Here is a 20,547-nt window from a genome sequence, read left to right as displayed (position 1 = left end):
TCAGTTGAATACAAATTTACTTGTCATATGTAAATGTAAATTCTACAGTAGAAGTTGTAGAGCTTAATTTTAAAATTAAGTCTCTGCTCTCAAAAATGGGTAGCCAAAATATCTGAGTGCTTTGAGAAGCTCCAGACAGCTGAGAGAAAAAAGAGATGATTCAGAGTACAGATGTCACATAATTTAATTAAGAATTTTACTGCAAAGGCTAGAAACAAAACCACAAGGAAAATAATAAATGAATACACAAGCAAAACCTCTCAAATTTAATTGTATTGAATGTAAAAATGACATTAATTTTAAAAGAAATTTAAATTATTTATAAGATTTAAAATAAACAATGTAGGCAAGAAATTAAATCAATAGAATCCAGGAAAAATCTAATCTATACATATACACCTAGTTAAAGTCAGATGTCTCAAAAAGACAGAGCAAGAAATAGGCAAGCTCTGCATGCATGCACACAATATATGTATATGGGATCTGACTTGAAGTCCACTGAAATCAATACCTTTTGACCTAATCTATAACTACAATTTGCAAACAGTTCAAGCTTTCCCAGAACTTCTTCCCTTGCAATACCTTGCCCCTAAACAGTAGCAAAGTATAGGCAGGCAAGGTGAGCTGCAAGCACTGAAAAAAGAGAAGTATGTTTTTACTGTCAGCTTAATGAGTCATTAATGACAGTATACAGTACAGGAATTGGTGAATTGCCCTGGACAAGCTCTGGGGAAAACATGAAGCTTTAAAGAAGTAAAAAGTCTGAGCTGTTGTCTTCCACTTTTGATTTCCCTGGCTGTGCAGAACATGGACCTGCCCTCTTAGGCAAGAGCCACATTTTCTGTCTTCCATGAAATCAGAGAGACCCTTGCTGAGACAGCAGCACTGCCTCATTAATGAAGCTTGGTCTCATGACAACAGCAGAAGGACATTTTACATTAAATTTTTAAAATATTTTTTCTCATATTAAAAATAACTGCTACCAGGGACTGAATATTTATATAAGGATCATTACTCAGCAGTGTAATTAACTTGTTACCAATGTCTTCTTGCATTAGCAAACAAACCTTAAAAGCAAAAGCTTGGGGTCCCAAGTTGCAGGGCACACAGCATCCTGTAGCATGTCAATGAATCAGGAATTGAACAGGGGTGGGGGAGAGCTGGGGAAATTTTGACTGAAAATACTGTTTTCACAGCTTTTTTAGTCCATCAGTAGCTCCCCAAATCCAAGAAGAGCAACAGAGCTTCCCCTCAAGATGGCATTTGAAAGGTTCCTGCCTTTAAACACTCTTTGATAAGTGGTTGCCTGCATCTCTGTCCCCACACCCTCAGAAGTACCAAGGGCTGGGGACATTGTGTTGGTGACAGAAAACACCAGGGCACAGGCAGGGCAGCCATCCTGCCTCACTGGAGCCTCCTGCACTCCTGCAGAGATCTCTCTGGGACTGCTGGCTCACAGAGGTTTGGAGATACAGGAAAGAGCTAAACTAACCTAGAAAACCTGCTGTGGCTGCTCTGCGTGGGCACCGGCGAGACTCGGGTTTGGGACGTTCCCTGCCTGCAGCAGTCCCTCTCCAGGGGCATGGCATGCAGAGGACAGGGGAGGGATGAGAGCCTGGGGAGGGAATGGAAGCAGCAGCTGCTCCTGGCAGGCAGGAGGGGGACACATGAGGGCTGTGATAGTCAATCCCCCATGTCTGGGCTGGTGCATGGTCCTTAACCTGCTCCCAGCAGCTGCAGAGGCTGGCCCTGACCCATGGCCATCCCTCCCTCCTCCCTGGCAGTATATGTGTGTTTTTCCAGAGGTTCTGTGCTCATCCCTAGGGCAAAATGTATTGGGGATTGATTTCTCAGACTATTTTTCATCACATCAAAGACTTACTCTGAAAGCATCAAGTCTGGGGCTATTTTGCTGCAGGAATGGCATACTAGTGGAGCAGTTTTCTCTGGCAGTGATGCCTACATGGTATCTGCTGCATCACCTCTGGCATAATTCAAATACAATTATTAAGAACCCACTGAACCATGCAAGATGAGATAGCTCTATTACATATATATATGACTATTCCTAAGGCCATTTTTCATTCCCACGAACTCAATTTGAGTTCTGAAAATCCAAGACAGTCTTTCATTTCTGAGTTCAAGATCTATCATCTTACCTCTTTGGAGAGTCTGGTGAAAAGGTCCCCTCCCCGCAGGAAATCTAGTATTAGGTACAGCTTTCCCTCTGTTTGAAATGCTGCATTAGAAAAGGATGAAGATGTTGGAAGTTTGAATCAAGATAAAGTCCCCGAAGAGTAAGTCCTGTTGACTAGCAGTGTATCATCCATGCCATTGCTTCACTGACACTTCAAAACTTTGAGAACCGAAAAAAAACATTTCTGTATAGAACTTAGCAATTGAGCTTTGGCTATGGGAAAAAATAGTGTCAGTTGAGAGACACTGTGCATTACCAATATATTCATTTCCATGTTAAGCACCTATGAATTAACAGTGTTTCCCACTCCACAAGGTATCAGGAGTCACTGAGAGCGAGGCATAGAGAGAGGTTTCCATGTCTGTGTGAGAGAAGAGCCCACATACCCAAACGCCCTCAGAATACCTGTGACAGTAGTGATGGGGCTGGTGTGGCAGGAGACAACTCCAGCAAGACACCACACTCATGTATACACCTATAAAGATTTGGACTGGTACAACCTGCTTTTATTTAAATTCTCTGTCTTTCTAAATGATACCTGACAGCAGGTGAGAGTTTGGCAGATGTAAACTCAGCAGTACCCCACCAGCACAAACTATCACGTCAGACTTTATGATAAATTTATTTCAGTGGAGGAATGGCTGAAACTTACAAGTACTTGATGTCTCCTTCAGCATAAATGAAGAATTTCACACAAGTAGCCTCTATGACTTTGTTAGCAACAGAGTCATAAGTAGGCAGGGGGCATCTGCACCAAAGTGTAACACACCTAGTTACAATTCTCCACCCAAATTAAGAACAAACATGAATTATATTTTATTATAGTTACCATAATGAAGCTTGACTATGAAAGGATGGTTCACTTCTGCCAAAATATCTCTCTCCATTTTAGATCGTACCCGATCACGAACTGTAAAGAAAGAACAATAAGAACAGTGACATATCAAGAAGCAGCATGGTCATTGGATACAGTACTGGAATAAGGTTCTGGCAATCTGGATTCTGATCCTCACTCTGCTATTTCTGACTGTCTGGTCTGTGTAGCAAGTTCTCTAGGAAGGCCCTGTGTCTTTCCCTATAGAGAGCTGCCCTAACTAAAATGACTACGGTATTGCAAACAAGAAGAAGGCAATTACACTTCACAGAAGAGAATGTTAATGTGAAAATGAAAACTACACAAAATTAATTACTTTACTTCATTTAAGATGAAACAGAATGTACCAGTCCCAGAGCAAGTCAGTTTAATCTTGTTCAAATTAAGTTATTGTATTTTGCTGATGCTAGCAGCATTTATGACGTATTATTGAATAGCACTTTCTGGAAGAAGTCTGTATATACAATATTCAAAACTTCCAATAAACCACCACCCAAACAATCATAACAAAGAAAAATTCCAAATAAAAATAGTAACTAATTATTTTTATGTGTAGAGATAACTTTATTGTGTGACAGCAGAGAGAAAAATACTTTTTGTGTTTGAGATGACTAGAGAGTAAGGGAAATCATAATTTCCGAGGTGAGCTGAGTTCAAGCTAAACAAAACTAATGCTGAAGATTTCATACCAAAGCCATTTAACAGAATATTCAGACACTGAGGAGGATTCAAGTCCCCATGTTACCAAATCTTGATCCTAAGGATGCATTTACATTTTTCAGTCAATCACTACTTTACTGAAAAATATTGACATTTTCTTTGTTCTCTTCACAATGCCAATATGCTTTTCAGATGAAAGCATCTAGAAGACATATTAAGAAACTATTTTAGGTAGCAAAGCCTGAGATCTGTCAGACTCTGTTATTGCAGGCATGTGTTGTGGAGCTGCTCAGAGTACTGAGCTGAGTACTCTCAGCACCCGAGTAAGGAACATACATAACAAAACCCCCGTCTATTGCTGTACTTCAAAAATTGATGTACTTCAAAAATTGACAGAAATAGGTCCAAACCAGCTGATCTGAAAACCTTAAATAGCACAGGTGACATACTCTGGTTTCTTGCTATTTTGATGCTTAACTTAGGCCAATAGCGATGTAAGCTTTACTAGCTCATTCGAGCTACCTTGTAGATAAATTCAAAACAGAGGGAATCTCATCCCACAAGTAAAAATCACACATCCTACACTCACAAAATTCTTAACCTATGTGAAGACAGACTGTTTCTTGTGCTGTCAATCAAGGATGATCCCAGGTGGGAATTTGTGTTGGATAGATGGGCATTGCTGGACACTATGCGGGACATTTCCATTAAGCTTGCTTAGGTAGCCTAAGAAAGTGCCTCCCTGCATTTGCACTGCAGAGTTTGTGACAACAGGCTGTCAGAGCAGCAGCACATCATTCATATCAATCACCATATCAATCCTCCAGCCATCATTTTAACCTCTCAACAGGCAAAGGCTCAGCTGTGCAGCCCAGTGCTTTGCTGAAGCCCCATGCCCTGCTTGCTGCTGTGGTGGTTACCAGATGTGGACCTGTAATCACACAAGCCACCCTTCTCACCAAAGGCACACAAGAGGCACACCAGACTTAAAGAGAAGGTGATGTCACCACAGAAGACATCTCACTCTCCAGTCATGGCCCCTGAAGCTGTAGCTGCTGCATTAAGGGGCGACATTTCCTTTTGCAAACCTGTCTTTCGGGAGCAGAAGTTGGGCTTGTGAAGCTCAGGAGGCTCAGCAGCCCCACAGACTGTCCCCACCTGGGCACTGCTGTCCTCATAGGGCCTGGGCCAGCCCAGGACCCCTCAGGCAGCATTTGGTGGCAAGAGCACTAATGAGGGTGCGTGGCAGTGGCGTGGGCTCTGCCCTGCTCCATGGGCTGAGACCCCCCTGGTGCCCTGCATGTGCCCCACCATGCTTCCCTCGGGGCCAGCTGGGTCCTGCCAGGGTATGGATGCTCTAAATTAGTGCTCCCATGGCAGATACCATTTTCCACTTAGAACTTTCCTCTTTAAAATCTTATTTAGAGAAAGATCCAGCAAGACAGTGCATATTACAGACATCTTAATGAACTGCCATGGCCAAGGGCACTGGGCTGCAAAGCAAACGTGATAAACAGCAAAGTGCCAGTGTGAATATCTGCTGACTGCACTGAGGTACAGCAACCTGGTCCCTCCCCAGAGTCCTCTGGAGGTGGCTCAGGACAGCACTTGGTGATTTGGTTGCCTCTCTGGGTGGGTCAGTCCCTTTCCAGTGATTTTGGAAACTGTCTTCTTGATGTCACCAGGCTGAAATTGGTGTTTGAAAGTTTAAATTTTTTTTTAACTAAGAATGGGTTGTCAGATGATAGGTTTGCTTTTCATCAATGTTTTGTTTTTTTTGTCCTTTTTGACAATTTTAACTGAAGTGCTGCTGAATCCCCTGACCTGAAACATCAGGGAGAGAAATCCCCCTGCATGTGTGACAAAAGCATCTGCCACTTACAGAAAGCTGTTTCTACAGGAAGATACATGCAGAAAATACACAAATAAGGTTAAAAATTTCACAATCTGCCCAGAGATGTTTGGCAAAAAGCATTATTAATTATAAATTATTTGCTCATCCCTACCTTTCAATAAGAAATGTCACTGCTTAACCAGAAGTGAAGAACTAATTAATTAATTAAGCAAGAATAAGGGGAGCTACAAACTAAGTTAATTAAATCAGCATCAAAAAGTATTGCAACAGGAGAAATAAATCAGTGAACAAAACAATGGCTTCAAATTTCATCCATTACCCTCCTCACTTCTTTAAAACTCAGCACTTTGCCTCAAGTGGAGTAAAACCAAAATAGGACTCAGGCTTACGAACTTGCAACTCAATTTCAAATTCTTCACATAGCAGAGGAACACAAAAAAGATAATGCAAATAGAAAATCTACATAAAACTCTCTGCAACATCCTTTTCAATTCTATTGCTGTTATTTTAATCTGGTTTTAATACTGTTAATGTTTGCCTACTGTTGTAGGCAGAAGTAGAGAGCTAAATTCTCAACTCAAATCCACACTGCCTATGTCCAGAAGACAAAGTACGTGTGTGGTGCCTAGTCACCTGAGATATGGAGAAATACAGGCTTTCTAAAAGTGACCACAGTCTTGCTTCAGTGGTTCTGCTTGGAAATACTATTTGCTTTACTGTGTTCTTGTTCCACACAGTACTAAACTCAAATCCTCTAAAGAGCAGCCTTTCATGCTGCACCTACATTCATCAGCAGAGCATTATTACAAGACAAAGGAAAAACAGAAAAGCGTCCTGTTGACACACTGGATGCAGGAGCGTACCAATAATGTCGCACAGGGACTTCATGTGCTTTTCTTTTGAAATGCATATCATTCTGTGAAGGTGATTTTTCTGGAAGAAAGTTCCTCTGTGGCCCGAAATATGGAACCTTTTTGAGATGGGGAAAGAGCCATTATACCACAGCTTTACCACTCAGCCCTATGCTTCTGCAGCAAAGGTGGAAAAACAGATCTCCAGAGCAGAGACATTCCTTTGTAAAAGGGCACTCTGAAAAATCAGTAAGAATGCAGACTGGGTTTCAGGAGTCCAGAGTCTGGGGGAGGTCATTTTATCTCCCCCTCCTTTTTATTTTTTTTTTTCTCCTTTTACATGAAACAACACATTTGGCTTTAAAGAAATCAAAGAGTTGCCTTTGTTTGTTGTATTTTAAAGTAGCCTTGATGCTCCAATGTTGAGATTTGGAATGATAGATGTCTCTAAATCAATACTACACTTTAGTATTGGACTTCCATTTCTAGTCTTTATCACCTATTCATTATTCTCTCTGTTTGTAAAAGTTAATTAAATCTCGCTATATCCCTCTGAAGTATCTCTGCTCAGTTTTCCAACAAAGAGAATTAAAGAACAGATTGATGAAATCTGATGCTGCAGAAAAAAAAAAAATTAAAGAAAAAAAATCACATGGGACTTGTCAGGTGCAAACATGGCTTCTAGGACATACAAACTCAGCTGAAAATAAATCCTCAGAGCAATAACCTGAGCCCTTGTCATATTTTCCTCATAGCCTGGACCAGCAAGGAGCAGCTTGGTGAGCTGAGGGTGCTGCACAGTCGCCTCCTTCCTATCCCATGGAGCCTCTGGCAGCTGCAACCTCCTGCTGTTTTCTCACTGGGACACCAACTTGGATCTCTCCTCTTGACCAAAAAAATCCACAGACGCTGCAGGAGATTAAGTGTGTTTTAGATTTTTGGCTGAAATTAGCTGTTGGGCTCAACCCCATGATTAGAGAAATATAGACTGACAGACCAGCCAGACGATCACATAAATCTCATGTCCTTATGCAGAGGTGAAATTTCAATTTTTGTGTATTTTTAAGCAGAACTGGACCACTGAATATCCACAGATTTGCTTATGCATAGCTCCCAGGTGAAACTGTTTCTCACCAGAGTCTGGGAGCTGCAGATGTGAAATGGTATCCAATAAGCCAAATCCTATGGTGATGTATGTCAGCAGAAAAGTCAGAATTACACCCCTCACAAATGTGTAAACCAGTTCTAACTAAATTCATTGAAACCAGACTCAATAAACAGCTTGATAAAGAGAAAAGAAAGCTGCCATCTGCTAGAAGGGAATTTCCTCTAAAGATCCAAAACCTACAGCTGGAAATACATCTGTTCACAACTTGTGCAAAACTGAAAATCTTCAACACCTCTGCAGAGTTGCACCTGGAACTCTTTTTCTTTTTATGGAAATCATAGGTTTGATTTAAATTTATTTACCTTAGTGGATGTGATATCCTGTGAAATCATCAATAAAGTATTTGTTTCTTGAATTTGGGTGTAACATGCTCCTATGCTTCATTTGCTTCAGTTGTACCGAAGTGGAACTTGTAACTATTTTTTATTATTATTAATACTATTGCAGGAAATAACAATTTCAGTACTAACTCTTACTGACAGGCAATAATTACCTATGCTCTAGGAACAGGCATAATTTCAAAATGACAAATTAATAAGAAGGCTGGCCTTAGAATTCAGATGCCCCAGTAAACACTTCATCAGCAGCTCTGGAAATTATGATGAACTGAAGGAAGAAACTGGTTTCATATAGTTTTGCAATAAAGAAAATTTGTTTAAAACGTGTATGAGACAGTTGGCCTTTTCTCCCCACACAAAATAGGTATTTCAGATTTAGTTTCAGCATACAAGAAACCAATAACACAAAGATGACCAGGACATATAGTCCTCAGTCCTACTCTTAAATACAATCTAAAGAGGGATGAATTTTTTCCCTTGCAGCTCCTGCCCTGCTGCAGTGCTGGCTAACTTGCATGCAGCTGCAAAGAAGAGGCAGCACTAGGATTCATATTTCCTATCCATGGAGCATTCCAGTATCAAATGAGTGTCTGCCTTGTGTTTTGCTATGGAGAAGTTGCTAAGCCAAGAGAAGCAATGAAGTGTTTTTTTTTTTTTTTTTTTTTTACTTGTCCTGCTTGAGATGCAGATGATCCAGATGTCCAGGAACTGTTGGGTCTCTCAGGGCAGTGAGTTTTGCCACTTGCCTTTTAAGCTTGAAGCCCAGCGTGGTTTAATCAAGCACTGCTGCTCTTTGCTCTGAAAACACACCTGTTTGGTGGGTTTTACAGGGAGAGCTGAGTAAAGTCTGTGCATCACCTTACTCTGGAGGTGTGAAAGATGTCTGTGCTTTGGCATTCACCACAAATACTTTCTGCAGCATATCATCAAAGGCAAAAATACAGCTTTTATGATTGAAAAGTATGAGGAGTGAACACTGGCTCAGGGATGAAAACGCAGAGATATTCCCTCTTATGCCTGCCTTCTACAGGAAAAAAAACTGTCCCCTTTGTTCAGTCTCTCCAGGTCTAAAAAGCCATTTGGATTGAAAGGGACATTTCCTCTCCTTCAGGACCTTTGAGCAACTACTAATTCACTTAGTAAAAGGGTGTGAGTGTGGCATAGGATCTCCCCAAGAACTCTTGGCACACGAACTCAGGGCAAAGTTTCCCTGTGTGAGAGTCATTTAAAGCCCACTCAAGTCCCTTCTCTTTTGTTATATGAGCCCCTACTATTTTGTTTAATGGCACAGTATGAAACCTTCTGCCTGGTCCAGCCCAGATGTTTAAGGATGAGACCAAAAATCTTTTATAAAATATTAAGTGAGAATTCCTGGAAGGAGAGGAAATGTGGTATTTCTTCTCTGTGTAGAACATATGTACTGGGATGCTGTTATTTGCCACCAGGGCAGTTTTAGTCATAGGCTGAAGTAATCCTAGTAAATATTTTCTGTTGGCCTGTTTGAAAGTTGTAATTTTGAATATTTTTTAAGATTTTTTGCTGTGGGTTTTTGTTCTCTAAACTGGAACAGAAATTCTAAATTTGGCACGTTTTGCCAAAATTAAATGGAGAAAAATTGTTTTGGCTGCATCAAAGTACACTTTGTTAAGGGTTTTATTTTATCTCCTCTTTCTTAACTCTAATTATAATGTACAACTATAAAATATTGTTTGAAAAGGTATACAATCAGACCAAAGAATTCTGCTGAAATGCTTAATAATGATATTTTGTCAAGCAGAATTTCCCTCAACTGTCCTTTTTCTATGGATAGACACTCTGTCAGAAACTAATCTTTTCTTTATAAGTTGTAACATAAATTCAGAAGATAGTTAATAAAAAAACCCATCAGGAAGTTTTAAAACAGAATCCCTATGTCTTCCAGGTTTAGGGTAAACATGCAAAGTTTTGAAGTGAAGTTTTTGTGATTGTTTACCAGTTTAGCTCTGACACGGGTAACGTGAGGCAGTGGCTGGACAGTGAGAGGTTCCCTTCTCAGAAGGGAGGGTTTGGAACGATTTGATCAAAAGACAGGAGGCAAATGTTAACATTCTCCCTAAGCTGTCCAGACCACAACTGCACTATGCTGACTTCTCACTCTAAACACTCTTTCCATTAGGCTGCTTGGATGTGGTAAACACAGAGCCAGTCCAATCTGACTTGTTCTAACAAAATCTTTTGGATGAGCATTTCAGTTACTGAATTGCAAAAAATTTTGGTTTCCAAAACAAATAACTACTATATCTAAGGCATCACTGAGGAAGCTGGAATAGTGGCTTATCATCCAACATTGAAGGCACACTTCATTTAGGAGATATGAAGCCCTGAGACAGATTCTATTTGTAAACCACACAGGATGAGGTTTAGCAGGTTACTTGTAACCCAGGCCTCCATGCTACCTGCACACAAAACAGACAGGAATTTAGAATTTAAATAATTCAGTAAAATTGTGCCATTTAATGTTAACATTCAGATAAAACAGACCTCTGCTTCGCCCAGGACCTGATGTGATGCAGACATACTTAATATAGCTCTGCTGATACATTTGCCTCATAAAAATGAAAAAGCATCTGTGAGACGGCTGTCTGTCACTGAAGAAGCCTCCAGTCCCACCAGCAAGCAGGGTGTGAAGTCAAGGCAAGGTCATTTCCTAAATTAGAGCATAAGAAAAAGCCTGCTCTTTTGCTGTTATCAACATGCTCATTAAAGCTTTGCAATCAGCAAGCCTTGGTCACACAGACAACAACAAAAAAAAGGCTGATTTATTGTTTTCTCCTTTGACAAGAGAAACACAGTCCTCAAACCATTGTGAATTGTTTTTCAGCCTGGACTCCACTACCGTATAGGGATTGTTGTGGAAGATATGACTAAGTTGAGGGAGTTTCTGGGTGAAATCATGGCCCTAAAGCAGTCAATAGTAAAACCGCTGTTGACATTAATAGGATCTCACCAGCTACATCTCAGTCCCTATATACAGCTCTAAAAATATGTGTAGCTGCTTGAGCTCTAAAAGAATACCTAACCAAAAAGGAAATCTTGTTTTTTCCCCCTATGTTACTGAGAAACTGCCAAAAGCTAAACATAAACACTACTGAGCAATGACTACAGGGAGACAGTAGGAGAGCAGATAAATATTTAAAGGATATAAACATGGAGGAAAAAGACTTATTTATCAAAATAAAAGGAAAGAAATTAATATAAATAGGAGAAGATAAGTGAAACAGAAAAAGAGGAAATGTAGGCTATGTTGGGCAAACTGTAACTGCATGAACCCCTACAGAGCAGAGCAATGGCTTGGGATTGGAACCTCCTTACTGACATATTTTAAAACAAAACTGAACAGGAAAAGTTAAATAACTATTTAGTAAGAAACCAGCCTGCCCTGACTGCAGGGGAATGAGACTGCACTTTTCACTATGTGCTACTTTACTGCAGTGACTACACCTCAATAAAGGACATCTTAAGGAAAATCTAGATTTCATTATTATGCACAAGTGTTTGGAAGGCTGTCTGAAACACAGCATTTACAGCAGGATTAATGCCCATAGCATTATATCAGAACATTCCACCAAAGTGAAAAAAAAATCAGGAACCAAAAATTCATGTTGGAAGTGAACTTGAAAACCCTGTGAATAACCACAAGCAGTTTCGTTTCCACACAGTGCTTTTAATTTTGTGGTCTCAGATAGCCTTATCAAGAATCTCTGATCTCTATGGCTGTTACCTGTGGGTGAGAGCCGTGGGTAAGGCAGAGGGGTAATGCAGCCCTCTGGGGCCACCCAGTCCTGTGACAGTCCTTCCAGTGACTGGTAGCAAACCAAACTCCACACACAGAGCAAACTTTCAGGCTTCCTCAAAACTCTGCTTTGGAAGTTGTTTGCTTTGTGCTGGGAACACCATGTAAAAACAAAAATACAAAACAGTACTTCTAAATGTACACTTGCAAATTTTTCTTTCTTAGGATAACTTACAAGATAGTACCTAGCTGGATGACATTGACATTTCACATTGCAGAGCTTATTATGTCCATAATGAAACTAAATTTGAACAGATAAGCATTGACAAAACCTATATAGAAGATAAATATTTAAAGGATATCAAAATGTAGGACCAAGACTTATTTATCAAAATAAAAGGAAAGAAAGGAATATAAATAGAAGGAGATATGTGAAACAGAAAAAGAGGAAATGTAGGCTCTCTTTCAGCAGAAAAGTCAATTCTGAGTTTACAGTGTTGATGAAGACAATTCCCATTCAATGGCAACTATGTCACAGCCCATGCAAAGATCTGAAAGATGACCAGGGACACACTACAATTGTCTGAACAACTCAGGCTTTGCCTGGATTTACAAAAGTAATCTACTGCTGCTGAGAAAATGTCAGTTAAATTAATGTGCCATGGAAACCTTTTGAGTGTGCCAGTTACTATCACATGTAGATAGAAAATGCTGTGGAGAAAATAGAAAGGAGAGGCTGTCATTGATGCTGATTGCTGGTCTCTCCTCAACCATCAAAACCTTCATCTTGAAGCAAACACCACAGCCACACAGAATCTGAAACTGACATGTGTGACCTACATGAAGAATGTGAAAACAGAGAATAATTTTGCTTCTGTAGAAACAAATCCCACATGGTAGTCTCCCACACAGTGCTATCTAACTTCTATAGAGAGCCAGCTATGTGCTAGCACACCTCCAGGAGCAGTTGTGAACAGAATGCCTGGCCAGCTGTTTGGTGAAGCTTTACAAGTGATCCAGCTGCAGTGCTGTGAGGAAAACCATCACCAGTGCAACTGACCCCTCCTCTGCTGTCACTCTGACTTAAAATGGCATCAAGTGACAGCACTGACCTCACTGTTAATCTGTCCTCATGCTTGAAAGGAAATAAGGTTTTTCTGCTGTGTTATGGGAACCAATAAAAGCAGTTGGATGCAACTCCCAGATGATGCTGACGAATTTGGTTTCCAACCAACTACAAATGCACTGCAGTTGCAGGCAGCTGAACTTGGTTAAATAGCAATTATCCTGGCTGTTACAAATGGTGCAACTTATTCAATGAACAGAACAAACAAATGCTTGTCATATAGATAATGGATTTGTACCACAGCCAAAGACTTGCAGAGTCCACCAGGGAGGTTAAAAATCCCAGGGATGTTTAGCTATTGTATTTTCAGTTTAGCTTTCCACTACAGCTGGAAATTTATTCAAAAGCTGTTGATTTTGAATATTGATTCAAAATTCAATTTTGAGTTGATTCATAGTACTGATTATTTCAAATAATCAATGCACTATACACAAGACACATTTCCTAAAAATTTCTTTGTTTGGAATCTTTAGCCATCAAATTCCCTAACGCAATAGACTGCACTTCAGTGAGGTGGGGTGTTAATAACATCCCCATTAATATCTGACTATTACTCCTCCAAAGGGCAGTGAGCACTGTGAAGAGCAGGCTGGCATAACTGGGTTAGCATTACAGACATGGAGATTGAGCAGAGGAGCAGCAGTAAGGGTAGCTGAGTCTTGTTCATGAAGCAGGCTAGCAGCAGAACTGTGAGCACAGCCAAAGACTTGTAATTCCTAAACTGAAGTACCAGCTCCCATGCTAGACACAGCCTGCCATGAAAGAACAGACAACATGACATAACTCAAAGGAGATGAAGACTAAGAGCATCCGAGCCTGTATTTGCCAAAAGAGCAATTTTTCTCTTCCTGTAATTCGCAGCTTTGTGGTACCAACAGCAAGCTCTTGGCCATCAGGCAGGATTAAAAGACTTCCAGAGGTTCATTCATGTGCTGAACAGCTGACATGATGGGCTGCCAGCAATAGCTTCCCTCTTTTGGCAGTGATTTGCTTAAAATTAGAAGCATTGCAAGCAAGCACAAAGCTTACAAAGCTCCTTTAAGACAGTGCAAGACAAACAAGACACAAAAAATTTCAACCCTCAAGATTAAAACAAAAGAAAACCAGAAAAGTAGACTATCACATGATTTTCATTTGGCTTATAGGACACCAGCTAGAAATGCAGAAGAAAAAGGGCAGCAGGGAAGGTAAAACAGTGATCAGTGTTTTGTTTGTCACTGGTAAAGCCCAGATGGCCTGGGAACACCCTGTCCACTGAAAATGTGCTTATTTCTTAAACTAAATGGGAGAAGGAGTGTGGAGGTTGACAGCTGCAGGCAACCACCCTCCAGAAATCCTCAGAGCATCATGGACTCATGGATTATGCTGAGTTGGAAGGGACCCATCATGATCATCAAGACCAACTCCTGGCCTTGCACAGGACACCCCAAGAATCACGCCATTTAACAAACCCATCTACCCAAGGGCTTCTTCTAGGAACTTTCTCTGAATGGGACTCTCCAAAGGAACAAACATCTCGAGAATCTGACCACTCTGCTGTCTTTGCAGAAAGACATTTCTACTAGTTTAATTACACCCCCTGAATTTTCAATAATCCTTATGGCAGAGCAGGATTATCTCTGCTCTGGCATAGCAAAGCATTCACAGGGGACCTGAAAGGTAGGACATGCAGCCAGAGCAGATAATGCCTGACTTACCTAGTATATAACTAAATCTTTTAAAATGAGTACCTAGGAAAAATGAACACTGAGGAAGGAAAGGAGCATAAAAGATTCTCAGCCTAGAGAAGATTGAAGCTGAGCATAGCAAACTTCAAGATGCGGAAGAAAACCACAAAGAGGAAAATGTTCTCAAGAGAGAGGAGATGAACTAACAGCTTCAGCTGTGGCAAGGCTGAAGACACTGGACAGATGCTAGGAAGCATTTTGTAACAATATAGTGCTAGAGACAGTCTAAGAATGAGTTGGTCAAACATCTGTGAGGAATGACACAAAAGCATCATTGTAGCACCCTAGGTCAGGGGTGGGCCACGGGACTTCTTCAGGTGCCTTCCAGATGATGCCTCGGTAGCCGTGCGAGGGACAGGGTACCCTCCCAGAGCACCAGTGGGTTCACCTGGCACAGATCCAGGCAAGGACACGAGGCCTGCTTCCAAAGCAGAACCACTGAGCCTCTGTGACTGTCCTGAAGTTCATCTACTCCTCATTCCCAGGTTCTTGGCTCAGGCAGAACACTCTACATGGTCAGCAGTGGCAATCTCATTCTTTTAGCTGAAGCTTCATGTCAGTCTTCATAGATTTGTTCCAATTAAATTAAGCTGTGTGTTTCTCTCCTCTCTCTGCTTTCCAGCTAGTGTTGATGAGGGGTGTGAGGGCTCACAAAGGTCATTGCACTTCCTGGTAAAAGGATTTTTTTCTAGAGATAAAATGGAATTGCATCACATTTTCAAACAGGATAAACATTTCACTTGTGGCTTCAGAGCAACTGCCTGTGTAGTCTCTCCATTCCTGAATCCACAGCAAAAGCAATTAACAGCAATCTGCTACTCAACAATAAAAAATATCAAATGTGATCTTTTCTGTAAAACAATGACCAATTTGGGAGTAACTGCAAATATCTGTCATTAGATACACAATGCAATGAATACAATAAAAAGAATTATCCAGTGGGAGACAAGTCATAATGAAACTCTTGATCAAGTCTGTGATGGAGAGTTTGAAGAATGAGTTTGGGTCTGAAAACCTTTTAACAGTGGTACCTACAGGAGCTGCAGTTTCAATTATCTCCATTGCTGCTTATTTACCATGGCAAGTACACAGATCAATTGAAACTTGAAAGAGGTAGATGGCAAATTGACTGAAAATTATAAGATGATTTGAAAAATTGCTTTCTACCATCAGAAAAGCTGTAAGTATGATGAACTACTTATTCCTGGGAAAAACAAAAAACAAAAAAAACCAAAAACAAACAAAGAAAAACAAACAAACAACAAAAAAAGCAGCTACCATTCCTTTCCTGTCCAGAATAGCCAGGGAGCAAATTCAAATGCAACCTGCATGAGCCACTGAGGGTTCTTATATTTAAAATTTCATTCTTTCTGTATTTCACTGACAGAAGAGTGACTCAACAAACATTTAGAACAAGCTTATATAATTTGATCACAGGTAAAGAGCATATATTTTCTGCTAAAGAAATCAGCAGGTTTTTTCAGTGTTTTCTTCCTCTGACTTCAGATTTGAATCACTTTTGCTCTCTCTACAGAATCTTCACATGAAAACCTGAATAATGCAACCCTCAGATACTGCTAAGGCCCATGGAACTGCTCAAGGATTAGAAGTCAAGGCTGTGGGCACCTTAACCTAACAAAAAGATGAAAAATTTAAGACAACTGTGCTATACCTTGTGAAAAACACAAACATGGGTGCACTCAGTGTCTTCACAGCAAAGCCTGAAACTTTGGCTTAAACCTATGGGTGCACTAAAAAGCAGTGTGGTTCCAACATATGGGAAATAACAGTGTGTGCTGGGACCTGAGGTTGCCCCACCCTTTATGTTGCTCTTTGGGGCCATGACCTGAATGGCCAGGAGAGGCAGGAGGGCACTGGGTGGGCTCCTGAGTGAGTTTCATCAGGAGGGAATTCTGTCTGTGTGCTCCGAAAAGCTGTGCTTGGCAAACCAAGGCACAGCAAAAGGAGATGAGTGGAACAATTCCTTCAAAAGCTCAGTCAGACCCAAGCACCAATGCTGTTGGATGCTAGGACACCCATCAGAGTTTCTGCTGCTGAACTGCTCATGAAGAAAGCTGGAGTTTGCTTCTGAGTCCTGTCCTGCGTGCTCTTTGGGAAGAATAAAACAAAGCTGTTTCAGGCAGCAGCATACCAAGTGGATGAAGCTGCTTTCCAAGTGAACATACAACTGTGCATGGAGCTATAATTTGATATTATTGTAACAGCAGAGTTACACTGGAAGAAAAGTGTGGACAGGAAAGGACTGGCCAATACTGCTGTATTTACCTACAGCAGAAATCACAAGCACAGAAGTGTGTGCTCCTATCTGAATAAGTCCGTCTGATTGACAGGGAGAAAGACAGGGAGTTTGATTTTACTTTTTTACCAATATTTAGGAAAAGACTTAATAATTCTGCCCTGCTTTGAACAACAGGAAGAACCTGCTGTTCAGCTATGTGAGCAGCAGTTTTAACAGAATCACAGAACCAACCAGGTTAGAAAAGACCTCTGGGATCAAAGAGTCCAACCTATGACTGAACACTGCCTTGTCAATTAGACCATGGCATTCAGTGCCACATCCAGCGTTTTCCTGTGAAGAAATTCTTCCTAATGTCCAACCTAAACTTCCCCAAGTGCAGATTAAGACTATGCCCTCTCATCCTATCACTAGCTGCCAGGAAAAAGAGCTCACTACCTTTAAAGTGGTTGTAGAGAGTAGTAAGTTCACCCCTGAACCTCCTTTTCTCCAGGCTAAACATTCCCAGCTCCCTCAGCAGCTTGTCCTAGGACTTGTGCTTCAGACCCTTCACCAGCTCTGTTGCCCCTCTTTGGACCCTATACAGAACTCAAGAGCCAATATTTTCACAAAGAGAAAGTTCAATTTTCTTTGGCAGTTAGGAAAACCCCAAAAGGAACAACAGATTTTTGTGTAAAAACAGACGAGCGAAAATGTCGCCTTGCTACAAAATAGAGAGCATTTTTAACATCCCTTGTTCATTTCTTTAATGTCATAGCAGTGGGAATTTTTTTGCCTCCTAACAGGATCTTCACAATGCACTTGGCATTGTCAAGACACTATAATTTAATCAGGACTTCATACAATGCAAACTCCCACATGGTTTGAATAAAACAGATAATAAAATCTTTAAGTGATGCGTGTTCTGTTTATATTTATAGGCAAAAGTTTTCTCTTCTTGTCCAAATCTGAATCCAAACACTGTACAGATTCACTAAAGAATATTAAGTATCCAACCCAGAAGCTACAAGCTCAATGAAACTTCAGCAAATGCTATGAAAACAAACTTCCAGCGATGCTTTTTGTGGTTTTTGACCTGTCCAGTCTGCTGTATATTCAGGCTAGGACTCGCTATAATATTTACTGATACACAATGAGTTGCCTAAACACAGTTCATTTTCCTTATAATTCACAAATACACATTATTCTCCACAGCCCATTAGAATCAGCCTAAGTGAGCCCTCTCTTTCTTCAGAAAGCAAGCCCTAGCCAAGCTGACCTTTTAGGGGAAGAAGGAAGAGGTGGTCTGCAAGTAAATTTGCAAAAGCACTGTAAAAACACAGCCCAAAAGTGACCCCTAAGCACTGGTTGTTGAAGAACTTGGTTTCATTTTCAAAACTGCCAGAGAGGAAAGAAAGCTCTGCTTCCTCAGATGACAGCTACTAAATCCAATTTACTCCTAAACTGTGAGGAAGGTTGGCATATTCCATAGCACTTTTTGACTCCACAAAACGTGCACGTGAATGGGCCAGGTCCAGATGGTGACCCAAGGGCATTCCTGTCTAGTTCAGCACATACTCACTAGGCTGATCTTTACATTTTAGAGCTACTGGGAAATATACAGAGAAATCAAATATTTTCGTGTTTGTGCACACAGAAGTTGCTATTTCTTTCCAAGCCTGAAAAATCAGTGTATGGTTATTTGTGGAAAGGGGCGAGTCTATGTCTCATCTGGATCTTTTAGGGCACTTCCAGGTCCAGCAATGTTTGTGTTTTTCTGAGCTCAGAGCCCTGACATTTGGAGGGTTACAATTCTCAGACTAAAGAAGCCATGCATAAGCAGCAGTTCCAAGGATGCAGAGCACACAACCTTTCCTCCAAACTTCAGAGCAAGGGTACCTCTGCTGTGGGGTCTGGACTCTCCAGTGGACAGGATTTCCCTGATGAATTTTTCAGAAGCAGGTAATAAGAGGCCCAAGAAGATATAAAAAATATAGCAAAATACTTTAAGAAAAAATAATAAACCTAAGTTTAAATGATGAACCTGGATAAGTACCAGGGCCTCTCATCAAACACAAGGACTGCACAAAATAGAAAAAGACACCTTGAAAACCTCAGCGCAACAGAGCAAGTTTTACCTGAGGTGAAGACTCTGAGTCCTGCTTTATAGGGTAAAATTGTCTACAGTTTCTCATTTTGTTGTGGTTTTATTCCTTTAAAACCAGAGGGAAAACATTAGATTCTGTATCTGATATGTAATCACCACATTTGTTACAGGGAAATTAAGTCACATACAGAGGAAAACAGAAGAAGCCACATCGGTCGGTGTCCAACCAGGGAAGCCACCACTACAATTTTATCAGTGGATTATACAGAAACCCCACTTCACCTGGTAACCTCTAAGTTAGTTGTTCGATTTTGGGTATAAGTGATATTTTCGGTTCTGCATCCCCGAGAACGCCCAAGCTCTCTGCGAGTCTCTAAAGCTGCTCTCACAGCTTACTGCACCTATAACCACCACACACCAGCAAGCCCCTAAGCCTGCTGGCTTAAACTCAGGGGATCATAAGCTGCAAAGCACTTTAGAGGTTTTGACAAAAGAGATTATCATTTCTAAACCCTATAATCGCAAAAAAAAGGTAGATTGCATTCTCAGGGTCAAACAGTTTCCAGTGCCAAGACTTACACACCCCATTGCCAACCAGATGGGAGATGCAAACTGCACCCTCATGATCCATCACATACCCGTCGCTACATCATCGCTGCAATATTTACAAAGTTCATGAGCATTATGTCAGTGAATTATGGCTTCATGCCACTTTCTCTTAGATTGCATGCCTGCTGGAGGAATGGGTCTTTGATTTTCAAGCTCCCTTACATTTCAGCACAGCAACCTGCTGGGGATTTATGGGCATTTCATGGGTGTTTAATGAGGCTTACACCATAACCAATCTAAACTCTTGATCTTGGAATTCTGAAGCACATTCAGTAAAGCTGATGGAGCCTGAGACACCTCGAGAGAAATACTGAATGAATCAGAACAGTCAGTTTGCCCTGTCCCTCTGCTCCAGCTTTGCTGGTGAATACCAGACACACATATACACAGAATAAACACTCCCTGGTTTATTTCTGGTTCCCTCAGATTTACAATGTTTTCAAGATGGGCAGTAGAGACTCACTGATACATCTCTGTAAGTGTTTAAACATATAGATCAACTTTATTACCTGTCAACTTTTTATCTCAAACTCTGATTTTAAAGAAAAAGTAGAGTATAACAAATACTTGAAAGCAACATTTTAATATGTTATTTTAAGAGTACTATTTAATGACATTCTGAAGGGCAAAAGTCTCACTCCTGAAGGTATTTAAATGCCTAAATATCTTTGAACACCTAGATGTCCCCAAAAGGGTTTCTATTTGCAAAGGAAGCTATTAAGGTAATGTAATGTAATACAGAGTATTTGACAGAGAGACAAGTTAGAGTTACACATACGTGCAGCCCTAAATCTGATGTATTCCGTATCTGGCACCTAACACACCTAACATAACATCCTTAAACATTTTGAACAAGGTTTTCCTAAAGATAATAATTAGAATGAAATGCTTATCTAGTTTCTCCAGAAAGCTTTCTGCTTTAAAATCAGATACCCACAAGCTCCTGAAAAAGGAAATGAGGCAGAAGGGAAAGAAACTTATGTGTGATGCTCTCATTTACAACAAAAAGTAACAGCGGCTTTTTCTC

The 20,547-nt window shown here is 40.6% G+C and overlaps 1 protein-coding gene across 1 annotated transcript in view; it reads right to left on the bottom strand.

The window, feature by feature from the left end:
- RPS6KA2 (ribosomal protein S6 kinase A2) overlaps nucleotides 1-20,547 on the bottom strand; it is a 157,031-nt gene that overhangs the window by 66,776 nt on the left and 69,708 nt on the right. The window contains exons 4-5 of the mRNA XM_053973455.1: nucleotides 3,027-3,107; nucleotides 2,160-2,239 (exon numbers count right to left, since the gene is read on the bottom strand). Coding sequence (XP_053829430.1) covers nucleotides 2,160-2,239; nucleotides 3,027-3,107 — 161 coding nt within the window. The remainder of the gene's footprint in view (nucleotides 1-2,159; nucleotides 2,240-3,026; nucleotides 3,108-20,547) is intronic.

The sequence above is a fragment of the Vidua macroura genome, chromosome 3 (assembly GCF_024509145.1).
Source record: "Vidua macroura isolate BioBank_ID:100142 chromosome 3, ASM2450914v1, whole genome shotgun sequence".
NCBI classification, from domain to species: Eukaryota; Metazoa; Chordata; class Aves; order Passeriformes; family Viduidae; genus Vidua; species Vidua macroura.
The sequence above is the reverse complement of the archived record's forward strand: the minus strand, read 5'-3'. Positions and strand labels throughout refer to the sequence as shown.